Source organism: Lupinus angustifolius, chromosome LG18, assembly GCF_001865875.1.
Source record: "Lupinus angustifolius cultivar Tanjil chromosome LG18, LupAngTanjil_v1.0, whole genome shotgun sequence".
NCBI lineage: Eukaryota > Viridiplantae > Streptophyta > Magnoliopsida > Fabales > Fabaceae > Lupinus > Lupinus angustifolius.
This window is the reverse complement of record NC_032026.1, coordinates 371,553-386,409: the sequence shown is the minus strand read 5'-3', so window position 1 is coordinate 386,409 and position 14,857 is coordinate 371,553. Positions and strand designations below refer to the sequence as shown.

The 14,857-nt window shown below is 34.8% G+C and overlaps 3 protein-coding genes across 3 annotated transcripts; 2 read left to right on the top strand and 1 right to left on the bottom strand.

Moving 5' to 3' along the window:
- Positions 358–5,977, top strand: LOC109333274 (plastidal glycolate/glycerate translocator 1, chloroplastic-like). Its single transcript, XM_019568670.1, has 8 exons — positions 358–699; positions 1,633–1,948; positions 2,984–3,245; positions 3,861–3,976; positions 4,313–4,422; positions 4,819–4,996; positions 5,176–5,305; positions 5,599–5,977. The coding sequence occupies exons 1-8, from the start codon at positions 373–375 to the stop codon at positions 5,747–5,749; spliced, it is 1,590 nt and encodes a 529-aa protein (XP_019424215.1). The 5' UTR covers positions 358–372; the 3' UTR covers positions 5,750–5,977.
- Positions 7,212–10,834, top strand: LOC109333301 (protein WEAK CHLOROPLAST MOVEMENT UNDER BLUE LIGHT 1-like). Its single transcript, XM_019568712.1, has 4 exons — positions 7,212–7,366; positions 7,864–7,934; positions 8,253–8,399; positions 9,002–10,834. The coding sequence occupies exons 2-4, from the start codon at positions 7,908–7,910 to the stop codon at positions 10,652–10,654; spliced, it is 1,827 nt and encodes a 608-aa protein (XP_019424257.1). The 5' UTR covers positions 7,212–7,366; positions 7,864–7,907; the 3' UTR covers positions 10,655–10,834.
- Positions 13,961–14,473, bottom strand: LOC109333346 (auxin-induced protein X10A-like). Its single transcript, XM_019568792.1, has one exon. It carries the CDS (start codon positions 14,360–14,362, stop codon positions 14,090–14,092), a length of 273 nt encoding a protein of 90 aa, XP_019424337.1. The 5' UTR covers positions 14,363–14,473; the 3' UTR covers positions 13,961–14,089.

Below are 14,857 nucleotides of genomic sequence, written 5' to 3'. Positions count from 1 at the left end.
AAAAAAATTAACTCTTATCCATAAGATGAGAATACCTATTATAATACAAAAAAGAACCATATAATATAACTATAACTAAGACATCTTTACAAACATGAAAACCAATACTATTCGATATAAACATAATATTACACCATATAACATGAGTTTAATATCTATACACTAATAGTATCTCTCGAAACGATGATAGTCTGAACTCATCCAACATAGATGAAGGATGAAGAGTCTATGGTTGTAAACATGTATCTCATCCCAAACTAATGTTACAATTTATTTTTGTCCATCCAATTTCTCTTTGATTGGGTCCCACAACATAACAAATGTGTGAGTTTGAGTTGTTGAAGTTGTAGCTTCAGTTCCTTACTTCCTTCCATGGCAATCCTTTTAGCTACACCATCGTCATTATCATCATCATCGTCATCATTATCATTATCATTTCTCAATCTAAAATCACTTCAATCTATATCATCTTTTCGAACATCATCGTCGTCATCATCATCGTCATCACTATTTGCTATTAATAACTTCACTCCAAAATGCTCCATTTTTTATACATCACCCATTCCAATAAGAGGGTTTGGATCCAAAACAAGTTTGTTGGAAGTGGGAAGAGGGAATTATGGAAGTTACAAAAGTAGAGAGATTTCAACAAAATCAAGTGGAACTCAAACTGGGGGAACTTCTTCAATAACCCAAACTGTTAGTACAATCTCTCTCCTATTTAAGACAACCTTAATAATGTTTCACACATTGCGATATTAGAAAGAGTTTTTTACAATATTACTATTGTATTATCCATCATTTATTTTCAATTATCGTTAATTCTTAGATAATATTAATACAAAAAGCCAATTTGGTCCTAAGTTTTTTCCATAATGTTCCATGTTGTTTCAAAATTTTCCACTATTTTGATGGTTTTGAAAGCTGATACATATTTTGTACTCTACTTTTTAATTATAGACTTATTTATTTTCATAATTTATTTTCAATCATGATTTACTTTCCGATAAAAGTATTCCAAATGAAATGGTGTATGATGCACTAACTGTGTATAAATCTTTACGCGGTCAGTGCATAGATATTATACTCTTATTAAAATGATGAATGATCAAAACTATATTTTTACTAAATTTTTTGTTGTGTGAGAAAAAAAGTATCATCCATTATTTTTTATAAGTGTTTTCATAAGTTTTTTTTATGGTAAATTAGTGTTTTAATAAAATTGCTATTATTTTTCCTATTATACCTTCTTAGTTCTTAGTTCATCTCCCCATTTAATTTTACAATTATTTATTCTCTCTCCATAATAATGATGTCTAATTAATAAAAAATCATTATGTAATATGAACAATTTTTTCCTAAAATAATTAATAGTTTAATACTAAGACATGAGCTAACACTTCTCTTGCTTAGTTTTGTAAAGAAATTACACTAATTTAGAAATTATTGTGATTTCTAAACCAAGAGAGTTGTCATAGATAATTTAGAATCAAGTCAAATTTAAAGAGATATCAATATAATTTTCCTTGATTGAATTCAGTTGATGAGTGTGTACTAATCTTATTTTTTTTGATCGGCAATTGTTAGTATGTTAGTACTAATTTTATTTTTATTATCATATTTTTTCTTCAGGTGTTTGGACTAGTGCATTTGATTGTATCCTTAGGACTTATTCTTGCAATGGATAAGTTCTTGAAGCAAGCATTTGTAGCTGCATCAATAAAGTTTCCAAGTGCATTGTTTGGAATGTTCTGCATTTTCTCTGTTTTGATCATTCTTGATTCAACTGTGCCTTCTGCTGCTAAGGCCTTGATGAATTTCTTTGAGCCTGCTTTTTTGTTCATACAAAGATGGCTCCCTTTGTTCTATGTTCCATCTTTGGTTGTTTTACCACTTTCTGTTAAAGACATTCCTGCTGCTTCTGGCATCAAAATTTCCCTTATTGTAGGTTGGTTCATATCTAAAACTCATCTTTTCCATTTCTTTTGTTGTACCAAAATTTGTTTTTTTTGGTTATTTAGATTGTTGGTTTGGCTCAGTTTCTCAGATTATGCATAAGTTCATGTTGCTAGAAGCATGTACATATGTTGTTTTTCAGTTTGGTTTGGTGAAATCATCTATTTACCATAATTTTAACATGCTAATTGGTAGCATTTTGATGGTTAGTTTGCTATATAAGTTCAGCATAGATTGTTAGATATTACAAAGTCATAACTGAATCCCTGAATCAATGTTCTCTGATCTACTCCTTTGATATACTTTTTGAGAGAGTTTTGATATAATGGCCTTTCAATTTTAGAAGTTCTATCGGTTATCAGAAATTAGATCACTTATTTTCGTAACCCAAAATAAATAACCGATATAATTGTATAAATATATAATGTCCACCTTAATTAGAAATTATAAATATACCTGTGTGTTAGTTGGAGCCTTGGAGGTAGAGATAGACCAAGAAATGGTATATTACTATAGTTGAAAACATTAAAGGTCTGTTTGCGAGTTTGGTTTTGGAGGGGAAGGAAGAGGGAAGGCTTGAGAGCCATCTCACAAGTGTATTTCATGGCTCCCAAGCCTTCCCTTTCCCTCCAAAAACCAACTCGCAAACAGACCCTAAGAAGGATTTAGGTATAAATAGTTTATCTATAGATACGATTTATGACAGGACATTATGACACCATTTAATCTGGGAGCATATATGCTGTCCTATAAAGTGTGCCACTTCATGTGCTACTATTTGTGATTGGTTGAAAAAAATGTATTGAAGTTAAAAATTTAATGATGAATTATTTTCCTGATCAATCACAAATAGTGGCACATAGAGTGGAACACTGCTTTGGGACAACAAATGTCTACCAATTTAATCTATGTAGCCGACCTCATCTAATCAGAAAAAGGCTTTTGGTTGTTGTTTGTTTTGGGTTTGTTGCTGCATGATTTTTATATTGGACTGCAGAAGAATGCTGATTTTTGTGTTGTTATTCAGTGGGAGGATGGTTGGCTACACTTTGTGTTGCTGGTTTCACAGCTATAGCAGTGAGAAAAGCTGTGAATACTCAATTGGTAGATGCTGAACCAATGGGAAAACCCTCTCCATTTTCTACCATTGAAGTTTGGGCATGGACTGCAGTTCTCATTGTATCCTTTGTTGTTGCATTGTTTTACCCAACAGCACTTGGGACAAGTGCCAGAACATGTCTTCCTTTTTTGCTTGCAGCTACAGTGTTAGGTTACATAGTTGGTTCTGGGTAAATATATTCCTTCTCACTACTGCATATCCATATTGGCAATTACTTTTTTTCTCTCATTGTATTGGGTCTTAAATAAAGGTTTTATCGCATAGTTATAAGACCTAAGACTGAATGTTCGACGATAAAATGTCAACAAGAGAATAAACTCTATGCAGCAGAGATGAGAATGTTGCGTTGGATGAGTTGACACACTAGAGAAGATAGGATTGAAAATGAATGCATCAAGGGTAAAGTTGGAGTAGCTCCTATTATAGAAAAGATGGTAGAATCGCGCCTTCAGTAGTTTGGACATCTATGGAGGAAATCGGTAGAAGCACTTGCAAGGAGAGTAGATCAAATATAAGCTAGTCCAATTCCTAGAGGAAGATGGAGATCAAGAAAAATGATAGGGGAAATGATACAGAAAGACTTAGAGTTCAATGTTTTATCAATAAACATGATTTATAATAAAGCATTATGGTTTTTTTCGTAGCCGACCCCATCTTGTGGGATAAAGACTTGGTTGTTGTTGTATTTGGTTTTAAGTGAACACAAAAAAAAACTAGTATGTCACATGCTATTGCTATTATGGTTTTATTATAAACCATTCTTACTATTTTCTTCTGTTTTCAGGTTGCCATCAAATGTGAAGAAGGTCTTCCATCCAATAATTTGTTGTGCACTATCAGCAGATATAACAGCATATGCTTTTGCATACCTTTCCAAGTCAGGACTTGAACCTATTCTAGGTGTGATTATAATATAACTATTTAAGTACTATAGTATACAACTTTTTGGTTTATGATGAGAATTTGAAGTTTGCATGCAAGTTGAGTAATGTGTATTATTCTTTAGAATCTGGTGTATAAACTTTTTACCAAGGCAATGGTTGAACAAAATAACTCTCTGCAATCTTCAGCTAACGTGGTATATAAAGTATATCCTCGTACCAGGATATAACTTATCTCCTTAAATCCATTTATTGTTTGACATGTATCTTATTTCGTAAAGTATCTCATTATTTTATTAGTTCCAAGCATAACATATCTATACTTGTTTTGTTGATTTGTTGTCAACATTCACAGGATATTATCTTACAAAGGTATCCTCTAATCCTGGAGCTGGTGACATTTTAATGGGATTTTTGGGATCCGTTATTCTCTCTTTCGCCTTCTCTATGTTCAAGCAAAGAAAGGTAAGAATACGCGCAACTACCCTCCCTAGGCCCACTGAGAGCCTTGTTTATTTGACCGCCCTTTTAAAAGAGGGTGAACCTGGCGCAACAGTTACGTTGTTGCTTAGTGACCATGAGATCACATGTTCAAATCCTAGAAGCAGCCTCTCCAAACCTCATTAAGCGAGAGCCTCATGCCGTGGGCCACCCCGTATATGAATTCAAACTAGAAAAGCAAAGTACATTGCTCATATCTTATTGTTACACAAACACATGTGCCTATTGCCAATCAAAAGCATGATATATATTATATACCCAAATACAAAACATGTTTTGCAACATTTTCTTTCTCATCTCATAGTCAAACAATTTCTATTCTACTAAATAATTAACTAATGATTCATCTGCCATATTCAGCTTGTGAAAAGGCATGCAGCTGAGATTTTTACCTCTGTCATCATCTCAACAGTATTCTCTTTGTACTCAACTGCCCTTGTCGGACGTCTTATCGGATTAGAACCATCTTTAACTGTGTCCATTCTACCGAGATGTATAACAGTAGCATTGGCCCTCAGCATTGTGTCTTTATTTGAAGGTAAATATTATGCCTGCAGTACAACCATTTATGCCAATAGTTTTTATCAATTGTGAAACTCAGATCAAAGTTACTGGAATAAATCAAAGGTTATGCAGCCTTAATTTGCTTAAGGAATACACACAGAAAAGGACACTCGTCGTAAGTTCGATCTTTGAATGTTCCCTTTCTGTCTGCAGGTGCCAATCCATCTCTCACGGCAGCTGTGGTTGTAGTAACTGGTCTGGTTGGAGCAAATTTTGTGCAAGGAGCACTTGATAAACTCAGTTTTCGTGATCCAATTGCTCGAGGAATAGCAACTGCGTCTAGGTATGTTCTATAATCTATAAATCGTTCACTTCATCAAAAAACATTTTATTAAATCACAACACACCCCGAAAGTGATTAGTTCCTTACCTATAGGGTGACGGGATACCATTGGTTATACCAAAAAAATCACACGGCCTCACTATCCATTTAGTCGGTTCCACATGAAATTCATCGATTACAAAGAATATGTTGCTGGTATTACTCATTCCATGTTTGCATCAAATAATACTAATTCAGGCAAGATACATGCATACTAGTATTTCATTGGTTGCTCTTGAATGAACTTTTGACAGTGCCCATGGGCTTGGAACAGCAGCATTGTCTGCCAAGGAACCTGAGGCTCTTCCTTTTTGTGCCATTGCTTATGCTCTGAATGGTATATTTGGATCCATACTTTGCTCGATTCCGGTTGTCAGACAAAGCTTGCTCGCGATCATTGGTTGAAGTTGTCAGAATAATCGTCTCCGGATGCTATTTTCATTCCTTTCAATGCCATAAGTGTGCATATCTGATGGCTGCACAAATGTATAGAGCAATATTAAGAACCATTAAGTTTAGTATCATTGTCTTGGAAGCAATGATTCATTCATTTATGAAAAATGTCATATTCTTGATGACAATGATCTTTTCTGGATTTTGCATTCTCTTGAAGTTAGTTCCCAACATTTTCCTTTTTTCAAACTTGCAAAGAGTGAAAAATAATTGGAAGTACAACACTCACACTTTAAACATATAGAATCAACTGCTACTCATCTCTACCTATACTCAATTTCAAGTGAGTAAACATAATTCCATATTCGATCTTATAGATACATAGATACATATAGAATTCTATGGAAAGCCGTATTCGATGAAAGTCGTATGTACGAATTGGAGGGGGATCTTTCATATCTTTCGAGATCCACCCTACAATATGGGGCCAAAAAAGACAAAATAAATGATTTTAGCCCTTAGAAGTTATAGAAAAAACAGATTCCTCCTTTCACGCTCATGTCAAGGTTTTTTTGGTATAACCAAGAGGGAACGGGATCCTCTGTCCCTTAGAATTCCTGTCCTGTGTCCTAGACCAATCAGTATTTGTCAACAAATAAAAATAACACTTTATTTTAATTCTATTTTACAAAATAATACATTATATCCACACGTCTAGATATAAGTAGCGCGGACAAGATTCATGACACCAAATTGAAACAGACGATCCCATCCAAACTAAGAGTATCCCTTAGTTCCTCACCTTATGAGTAATGACCTAATCCCTTTCGGAACATTTGATTAACAGCTACTTTGCAAGAAAGGAAGTTGGTAATGAATGCACATTATCTCAATTTTACAGCCACAAATACAATCAATTTTTTTTGTGAACAACATCAACAGCATAATGAGGGTGTAGCTCTCAAAGCAGAGTTTTATCCATATAATAACATTGGGAAATCTGTTGAATTTTACTCACATATTAGGACTTCTAAAACGATCAATTTAAAATTAAAAAGAAATGTTTAAATATACTTTTGGTCCATGTAAATTAATATTAGTCCATTTGAAATTTATCCCTCCATTTTTCATAGCAACCAACATTTACATGAACCAAAAACATATCTAATAAAAAATGATGCAGATTAGAGTGTAATATATATACACTATGTACTGTGTCTAATATTTATATATTGTTAACGTAAAAATTTATATATAATTAATATGTTATCCACCATTCATATGTATTACCTTTTTCCGAAGAATGAACAATGACTAAAACATGATGATAAATGAATAATAAACGATATAATAACAACAATTATAATATGAGTTGTGAATTGTGGGTAATGAAACACGTGTTTGAATATCATATTCTATTAATGAATATTATGCATGCATGTACGCATGCATGCATGAGTTGTATGAAGAAGAAAGAAGAGGTCACGAAATGACGTGACCTGTTTCTTCTTCCTTCTTCATCACCTTTACCACCCTCTTCTCTTCTCTATATACATTAACACACCTCTTCATTATTATTATTATTATTATCACATTCTTTTCTTTTTATATTTCCATTTTCTAACCCAGGTTTTGTTTACTTTCTTTTATTTTCTTCTCTTTTTTTCATTATATGTCTTTTCATTTGGACCATTTTTGTCTTTTATATGCTTTCATTACTTATATCTTCATACATGTTATTCTTTGTCTTTTGTTTTAGATGGACAAGTGCTTTATATTTTATTCTTAAGGTTATGGACTATTGTCGAAAAATATAATCGATATACTCACAATTGTGGTCTGCTACGATCGCGGGAGATCCCAAAACCTTGACGTTAGTTGTAGTCTTAGTTGCAGAAACGAACCGAAATTTAAAAATTTGGTTATTAGTTATGATTTAAAAATTTAGCATTGTTTGAATAAGGAGGATTTTTGAAAGTTCTGATTTTAAGAGAACTATAGGTACCTTGTTAAGGTATGAGAATATTGTGTCACAAAAGTTCTATCTTTACTTGCACTTGCATGCTGCTATGAAAATTTTCAACATACATTTTGCTTATTTGTGTTTCTATTCATTTGAACTTCAGATATTTTGGTAAATATTGAAGAGGTGCCACTTTCAAAGTCCTCCATGGAACCAATTCAAGAATCCCCTAAGGTAATTGCTCAATCAATAAACTCACTAGAAAAATCATTCTTAATGTGAAGGAGTAGAATATTGTTTACATATAAGATCGTGGTCTTGGTTTTCGTCAAAGTACGGATGCCAAAAATCTTGTTTTTGCAAATTGGTGTTTCGACCCGTAATCTTGTATTTTACGGTCAGCTTTTTTGTTTCTGGTAGCACCCGTTGTGCTTTCTTAATATACGGTCTTCTTTGCTTAGCGAAAAAATGTGAAGGAGTGGAATCTAAAACTACAAGAACAAGAATCAATCAGAATATGGTACTAATATTGTTTATTATCCATAATTTCAGGCTTGTGATTCTCCAGGAAATGTTGGTTCTCCAAAACCTTCAAAGAATTTCATTGATACAACAGCACCTATTGAATCTGTCAAAGATGCAGTGTCCAAGTTTGGAGGAAACGTTTACTGGAGGGGGCGTCGAACGCAGAGTATGGAGGTATATTGTTCGAAATTGTGTTTACTCTCACATTTTGTTTTTGGTTTTAGGTTGATTACATAGCACCATTTGCATTATGCTCTATGAATCTTGTTATTTCACAAGGACATGTATCTTTTGCAACAATACCATGTGGACAGAAAAATGAGAGAATCACCAAATTTGAAACATGCTAAATATAAACAATGGTTGATGGAATTGGTGTTCAAATGATGAAGGAATTTCGCCATTGACTCATGTCATGACTTTACTACAAGTCTTCCTATAAATCCTCTTAACCAACAAATCTCTTTCGGGGTGCGTAATTGTCGATCCAACAAATGTGGCTCTCAGGAATCGAACCCTTGGCCTTTTTGGTCTTTCTGGGAATCTAGCGAGACTTTATACCAATAGACTAACACCTTGTTGGTTGACAAATATTACATGTGTTACCTGTTAAACATTAATTAATTTTGACGTTTTTTTTTTATCATTTTCTCCTTTTACAACCGTTAAGAGGATTTGTAGGAAGATATAACATTGAGAGTTGCATGCATACATTTAGAATTGAATGTGTTAAACCAGTTGTCTTATTTAGTTGTCTACTTTAACTGGCTTAACAGAAAAGCAAGCTTGAAGGACTGAATTTCGGAAAACCAGATACTGCAGAGGAATTGGAAAACACTAAGAAACTCATAGAAGAACTCAAAGTTAAATTAGAAAATGTAGAAAGAGAAGAGGGTGAGGCAAAAGAAGAGGTTGAAATTGTGAGTCTAAAAATTGAAGAGATGGAGCAGGATATTGTTAATGAAGCTAGTATTGAAGCCAAGGCACAAGTTGAAGTTGAGAAAGCAAGGCATGCTGCCGCGGTTTCAGATTTGAAATTTATCCGAAGGGAACTAGACTCACTGCATAAGGAATATGATTCTATGGTCAGTGGAAGGGATATAGTTGTGAAAAGGGCAGATGAGGCTGTTGCTGCATCCAAGGAGGTTGAAAAGGAACTAGGAGATTTGACTGCCGAGTTTATTTCAACGAAGGAGTCCTTGGACTTCGTACGAGCAGCGCACTTGGATGCAGAAGAACAAGGATTAGGAGTCATGGATGAAGAATGCCACAACTTGAAGGTAGAATTTGAGCAAGCAGAGGAGGAGTTTCAAAGACTCAACCAGGAAGTTTTGTCGGCAAGGGTTCTCAAATCTAAACTGGATGCATCTTCCTCCTTACTGCGTGATTTGAAAGATGAATTATCTGCGTATATGGAATCAAAAATGAAAGACGAAGGAGACAAAGAACGAAAAAAGGAACTCGAGGAAGTAAAACTGAACATAGAGAAAGCAACTGCTGAGGTTAAGAACTTGAGGGAGGCTTCCGCGTCACTACAATTAAATCTACAACAGGAGAAGTCAGTGCTCACCAACCTCAGGCAAAGTGAGGAAACAGCTTCTGCTGCAGTTGTAACTCTTCAAGAAGAACTCGAGAAGACTCGGTCTGCAATAGCTTTCCTCAAGATGAAAGAGGAAGAAGCGCGAGAGATGATGATCGAGTTGCCAAAGAAACTTCAGCAAGCGGAACAAGATGCTGATGAAGCCAAAGCACTCGCTCAAACTGCTCAGCTAGAGCTTGTTGAAGCAAAAGAAGAGGCTGAGCAAGCCAAGGCCAGAGCAAGTACATTGGAGAGCCGATTACTGACATCACAGAAGGAGATAAAAGCTGCCAAGGTTTCTGAAAAGTTGGCAAAAGAATCAATCAAGGCATTGGAGAAGAGTGAATCAAGTAGAAACAACAACGACACAAACTCTTCGGTGACAATCACACTGGACGAATATCACGAGCTCAGTAAGCGAAGCTATAAGGCGGAGGAGCAAGCTAGAGCAAGGGTAGCTGCTGCTAATTCTCAAATCGATATGGCTAAGGAGTCTGAGTTAAGAAGCTTGGAGATGTTGGAGGAACTGAATGAAGAGTTGGCTGTGAGAAGGGAATCTCTCAACATCGCGACCGAGAATGCTGAGAAGGCAAGACAAGGGAAGTTAGCATTAGAAGAGGAGTTAAGAACATGGAGAGCAGAACAAGAGCAACAAATGAGTGATATAACTACATCAGAAGCAGCAACTGAGCCTGTACATGATTTATTAAGCTCAAAGGGTAAAGCTCCTTTGAATAATGCCGAAACTGGATCAGCCCCGGATACAAAGAGCAAAAAGAAGAAGAAGTCATTATTTCCTGCAAAGGTTGTTATGTTCTTTTCCAAGAGAAAAACCCACCCAACAAAGTGAATCTAATTCCTTCAACTCAAATTAGTAAACCAAGCCTTGAATAGTCTTATTTTTTAAGGGATTGTGTATTGGCTTCGAACTATGTGAATTTGTATTATGTTATTTGGTTCCATGAAAATATATGATCATTTATTTTATTGTATATAAGGATTCAAAAATGTTATTTTTACTTTGACATTATTTTTCCCTATTTTCTTCCACAAAACAAGATAAACATGCTTTGTAATACACTGTAAATATGAAATTCAATATACATAACATGTAGGATCAAGACAATGCATTCATGAGATTAGCTTCCACTTCTTCAGGAGACAGGTATGGTTTGACAACCACTGTCTTCCTTATTGATATGTAATTCCGAAGCGCCCACCTAGTAGGTCTAGGGAGGGTAAATGTTTGCAACCTTATCCTCACAAGCGAAGATGTTGTTTGCAGGAATCGAAACCATGACCTCCAGGTTACAAGACAAGCAATCTTACCGTTGTGCCGAGGCTATTAGCCTTAAAATAAAATAACATAATTCTAACTTGAACAAAAAGGTATAATATCTCCATTCATAACTGTTCAAAACAGATGCATTTTTCAGTTACAAAAGGACAAACAGAAAATTGAATGTGTCTTCTGTACAATTTCAATTTGCTTCAGCTAATCTGTGACAATGTGCAAAGGTGGTATCTTATGTATGATGATACACATATATGTTTTGATTTAGAATTTATTATAACAAATAGTCTCATTCTTGTTAGGGTGAGTAGTCTTGCTTTTGAGAAAAGAACATCAGAGACTAAGTGCAGGGAAAAGTGAACAATGTAGGTAATAAAGGGAAGCACTTGAGAAGTTGAGTTTGTTATCATTAGACACAAAAACAGATGATATAATCTGTGAATTTATCATTCAAATGGTCTACATACTAATCTGTTGTACAAATTTTTACTACTAATCTATGTCAGTCATCTACAATGTGGCATTTATATCCCATTCAAGCGAGAAGTTGTTTGTCGGAAGATAAGTTCACTGCAAGGAATTGTGAGACCGCCCATTGGATGATCATATCCAAACTCTTCCTCAGCTTGACTCAACAAGTCTTGAAATGAAGGCCGGTTCAAATATGATATCGGGATCACAAACCGTTTCTGTTTCTCTCCAACATACACCGCAAGGTACCCCTTTGGGACTTCAACACATTTTGAAGCTGCTTGGCTGGCACTGAATGATGCTCTTCGAATAGCAGGTAAACGGAAACCCATTTTTGTGTTAGTTGCAGGAAGAATAGAAAGACAAAGTTCTCAAAGTTGGGAAGAAAGTGTATAAATTATAATGTTTAAGGATGTGAATGTGTTGTGTTGTGTTGCTTCTAAAGGCAAGAGGGTGTTTATATATAGATTTTAAGAGTCTCTTCAAACCGAATTCCTAGAGATATAATTGATGAAAGGGTTAAAGTATGGGGCCATGCAGAAGAAAGTTCACATGGTATTGCCTATAAATGGCACTATCAAGTACTAACAACTTGTCTAAGTGTGCATGCTCTACCTTCTCAAAGGAATGGCCAAAACAAAAGCCACTTGCATTAACATGAGTTGTGCTATGGTAAAACCCAATGTGTGTGTTGATGGACTAATGAATAGTTCTGATTTTTATAGACATGCTACAGACAACTTCACATGTTTTCTTCATTTTGATAAGGCCTAGATGCCATTAATATTAGCCTCATAAATTATATGGCTATGGATAGCAATACCATGAGACATGCTTTAGACAAGTCACATGTTTCTTCAATTCATAGTTCTGCTCTTATTCGTCTGTCAAATCTGTATAAGTTTATCAGGACCTGATCAATAATAGCTCTTAAACATGTAGTGTTTGAAGACAATAAGAAAACCAGAATTGAATACAGGTGACATGATCACAAGCCATCATGAACCACATTCTATATGTACCTCTGATTTGAAGCAACACCATGTGAACTTTGCATACATGATATTTGCAGGGGCCCTTCTTCATTCATTAGTCCTCCATTCATATGGTGGGACTCTTGTTAACAATTACAACACATTGATCATTGAGAAAGTTCTCTTAGACAACACCATGTGACCTCTTGAATGCCCTTGTCCACTAATAGGTCCCATGGGCCATGACTCCACCGATCATTCAAGTAGCCAATGGTTCCTTACATATCCATTCTGCTATATATATTCATGCCTGCAAGCATCTAAGACCAGCAAAAATCATTCACATCCTGAAGCATTCAAAACTCAAAAACTTCAATATAATCCGTTTAAATTTTCTTCTCAACAGACGCAACAATGGGTTTTCGTTTACCTAGCATCATAAGGACATCATTTAATGCAAACAAAGCATCTTCACATGTAGTGGAAGTGCCGAAGGGCTATGTAGCAGTGTATGTTGGACAGCAAATGAAACGATTTGTGATTCCAATATCATACTTGAACCAATCTTCATTTCAAGAATTGCTCAATCAAGCCGAGGAAGAATTTGGATATGACCATCCAATGGGCGGTCTCACGATTCCGTGTAGAGAAGATGTGTTCTTGAACATTACTTCACACTTCGGTAGCTGCTAACAATACCAACATAAAGCAAGCTTGACATAACATACATTACTTATAGACAATTTTTGTAACACAATCTTAGATTGAAAATGTTCTCTCTTTTTCTGATTATCCTACCTGGAAGTGTACAATATATGAACCAGAAATTTATTAACACTAGCATATTTCTTTCATTTTCTCCTCAAATCTTAGTCTGTTCTGCAACTCAATGCACTGTGCTCAATTTAGAATCTTTAGTAGAGAAAATGAAATTTTCTTTTTTGTGCTCATAAAAAAGGAAACATAAAAGAAAATCAGCTTTATGGTTCACTTCATATTGCAAAACAAAAAAGAAGAAAAGATCGCAGCAACTAATATGATTCAATAACGGCGAATATATGGTATAAAATTGTACGAGTCGCTTATGTACAAAAGAAACATCGACATAGTTATTCGATACAAAATGTATGTTACTTGAGTTCCAAGTTAAAATAAACCAGGGTTAGATGTGAAACTTAAAAATGCTAAAAGTTGCACTGAGAGAAGAAACATGAGCAGGAGTAAACTTAGGAAATTGAAATACATAATTTTCTGATCTACTTAATTAGCTACTATCACTTGTTGTATCTTTTTCAAATAGACAATAACTTTGAAGGATGAATAAGTGGAATTGTATATGAAGAGAATATGCAAGATAAGGGTTGTCTCTTCCATATATTAAACTTTGACAAAGTTGTAGATAAATAATATGAAGTGATTGAAATTTGACACAAAAATGTAATATCTCTCTATTCATAAGTAGATGAACTTTATAGTTACAAAAGATGGCCAATTTCACTTTGCCTCAAGTCCTCAACTAATCTATGTCAGTCTCCTTCGGTATGATTTACAGTCTGGTCAAGTATGAAATGAGGTCTAAGAAAGCATCCTCCCTGCAAGGAATCGTGAGACCACCCGTAGGATGATCATATCCAAATTCGTCTTCGGCTTGGTTTAGTAATTCTTGAAATGAAGGTTGACTCAAGTATGAGATTGGAATTACAAACCGCTTCATGTTTTCTCCAACATAGACTGCAAGATATCCTTTTGGAACTTCCACAGCCTTGGAAGCTGCTTGGAATGAAGCCCTTCTAATAATACCAGGTAACCGGAATCCCATTGTTATATGTTGTTACGAAGCAAGAACAATACAATGAACACAAGGACTTTTGTAAGAAAGAAATATTTGAACTCTTATTGCAAATGACTTGTTTTGGTTAAGAATGCCATGATGAGTATATATAGATATACATTATCAGTACTGAAATGAATGGTTGAGACAAGTATCATGAAATATCACATGGTATTGTCTCCAATGTGTTAAAGGGTTACTTCAGATATTAGAATTCATGCCAACAGAGTTGCCGTCTTCGGAAAGAGACTTAACAATCAATAAGGTAATAATTGTATAGTTGATGTAATAGCCTACTTGTAATGTTCCTGACATGCTTGGAACATATCACATTTAAAAATGAGAAGATTACATTTTTTTGTGATAATATCCGAACTGATATTACTAATATTTGCAAGACATGAAGCATGTGAATGTGACTATGGTCCCATAATTGAGGCAACCACTTCAATAATCACTGAAACAGTACAAAATTGTGTACTG

Coding starts and splice junctions, on each gene's coding strand:
- LOC109333274 (XM_019568670.1), top strand. CDS start 373: ATGGCAATCCTTTTAGCTACACCATCGTCATTATCATCATCATCGTCA. Junction 3,977..4,312: donor AGGACTTGAACCTATTCTAG/GTGTGATTATAA, acceptor CAACATTCACAG/GATATTATCTTACAAAGGTA. Junction 4,423..4,818: donor CTATGTTCAAGCAAAGAAAG/GTAAGAATACGC, acceptor TGCCATATTCAG/CTTGTGAAAAGGCATGCAGC.
- LOC109333301 (XM_019568712.1), top strand. CDS start 7,908: ATGGAACCAATTCAAGAATCCCCTAAG. Junction 7,935..8,252: donor CAATTCAAGAATCCCCTAAG/GTAATTGCTCAA, acceptor CCATAATTTCAG/GCTTGTGATTCTCCAGGAAA. Junction 8,400..9,001: donor GTCGAACGCAGAGTATGGAG/GTATATTGTTCG, acceptor CTGGCTTAACAG/AAAAGCAAGCTTGAAGGACT.
- LOC109333346 (XM_019568792.1), bottom strand. CDS start 14,362: ATGGGATTCCGGTTACCTGGTATTATTAGAAGGGCTTCATTCCAAGCA.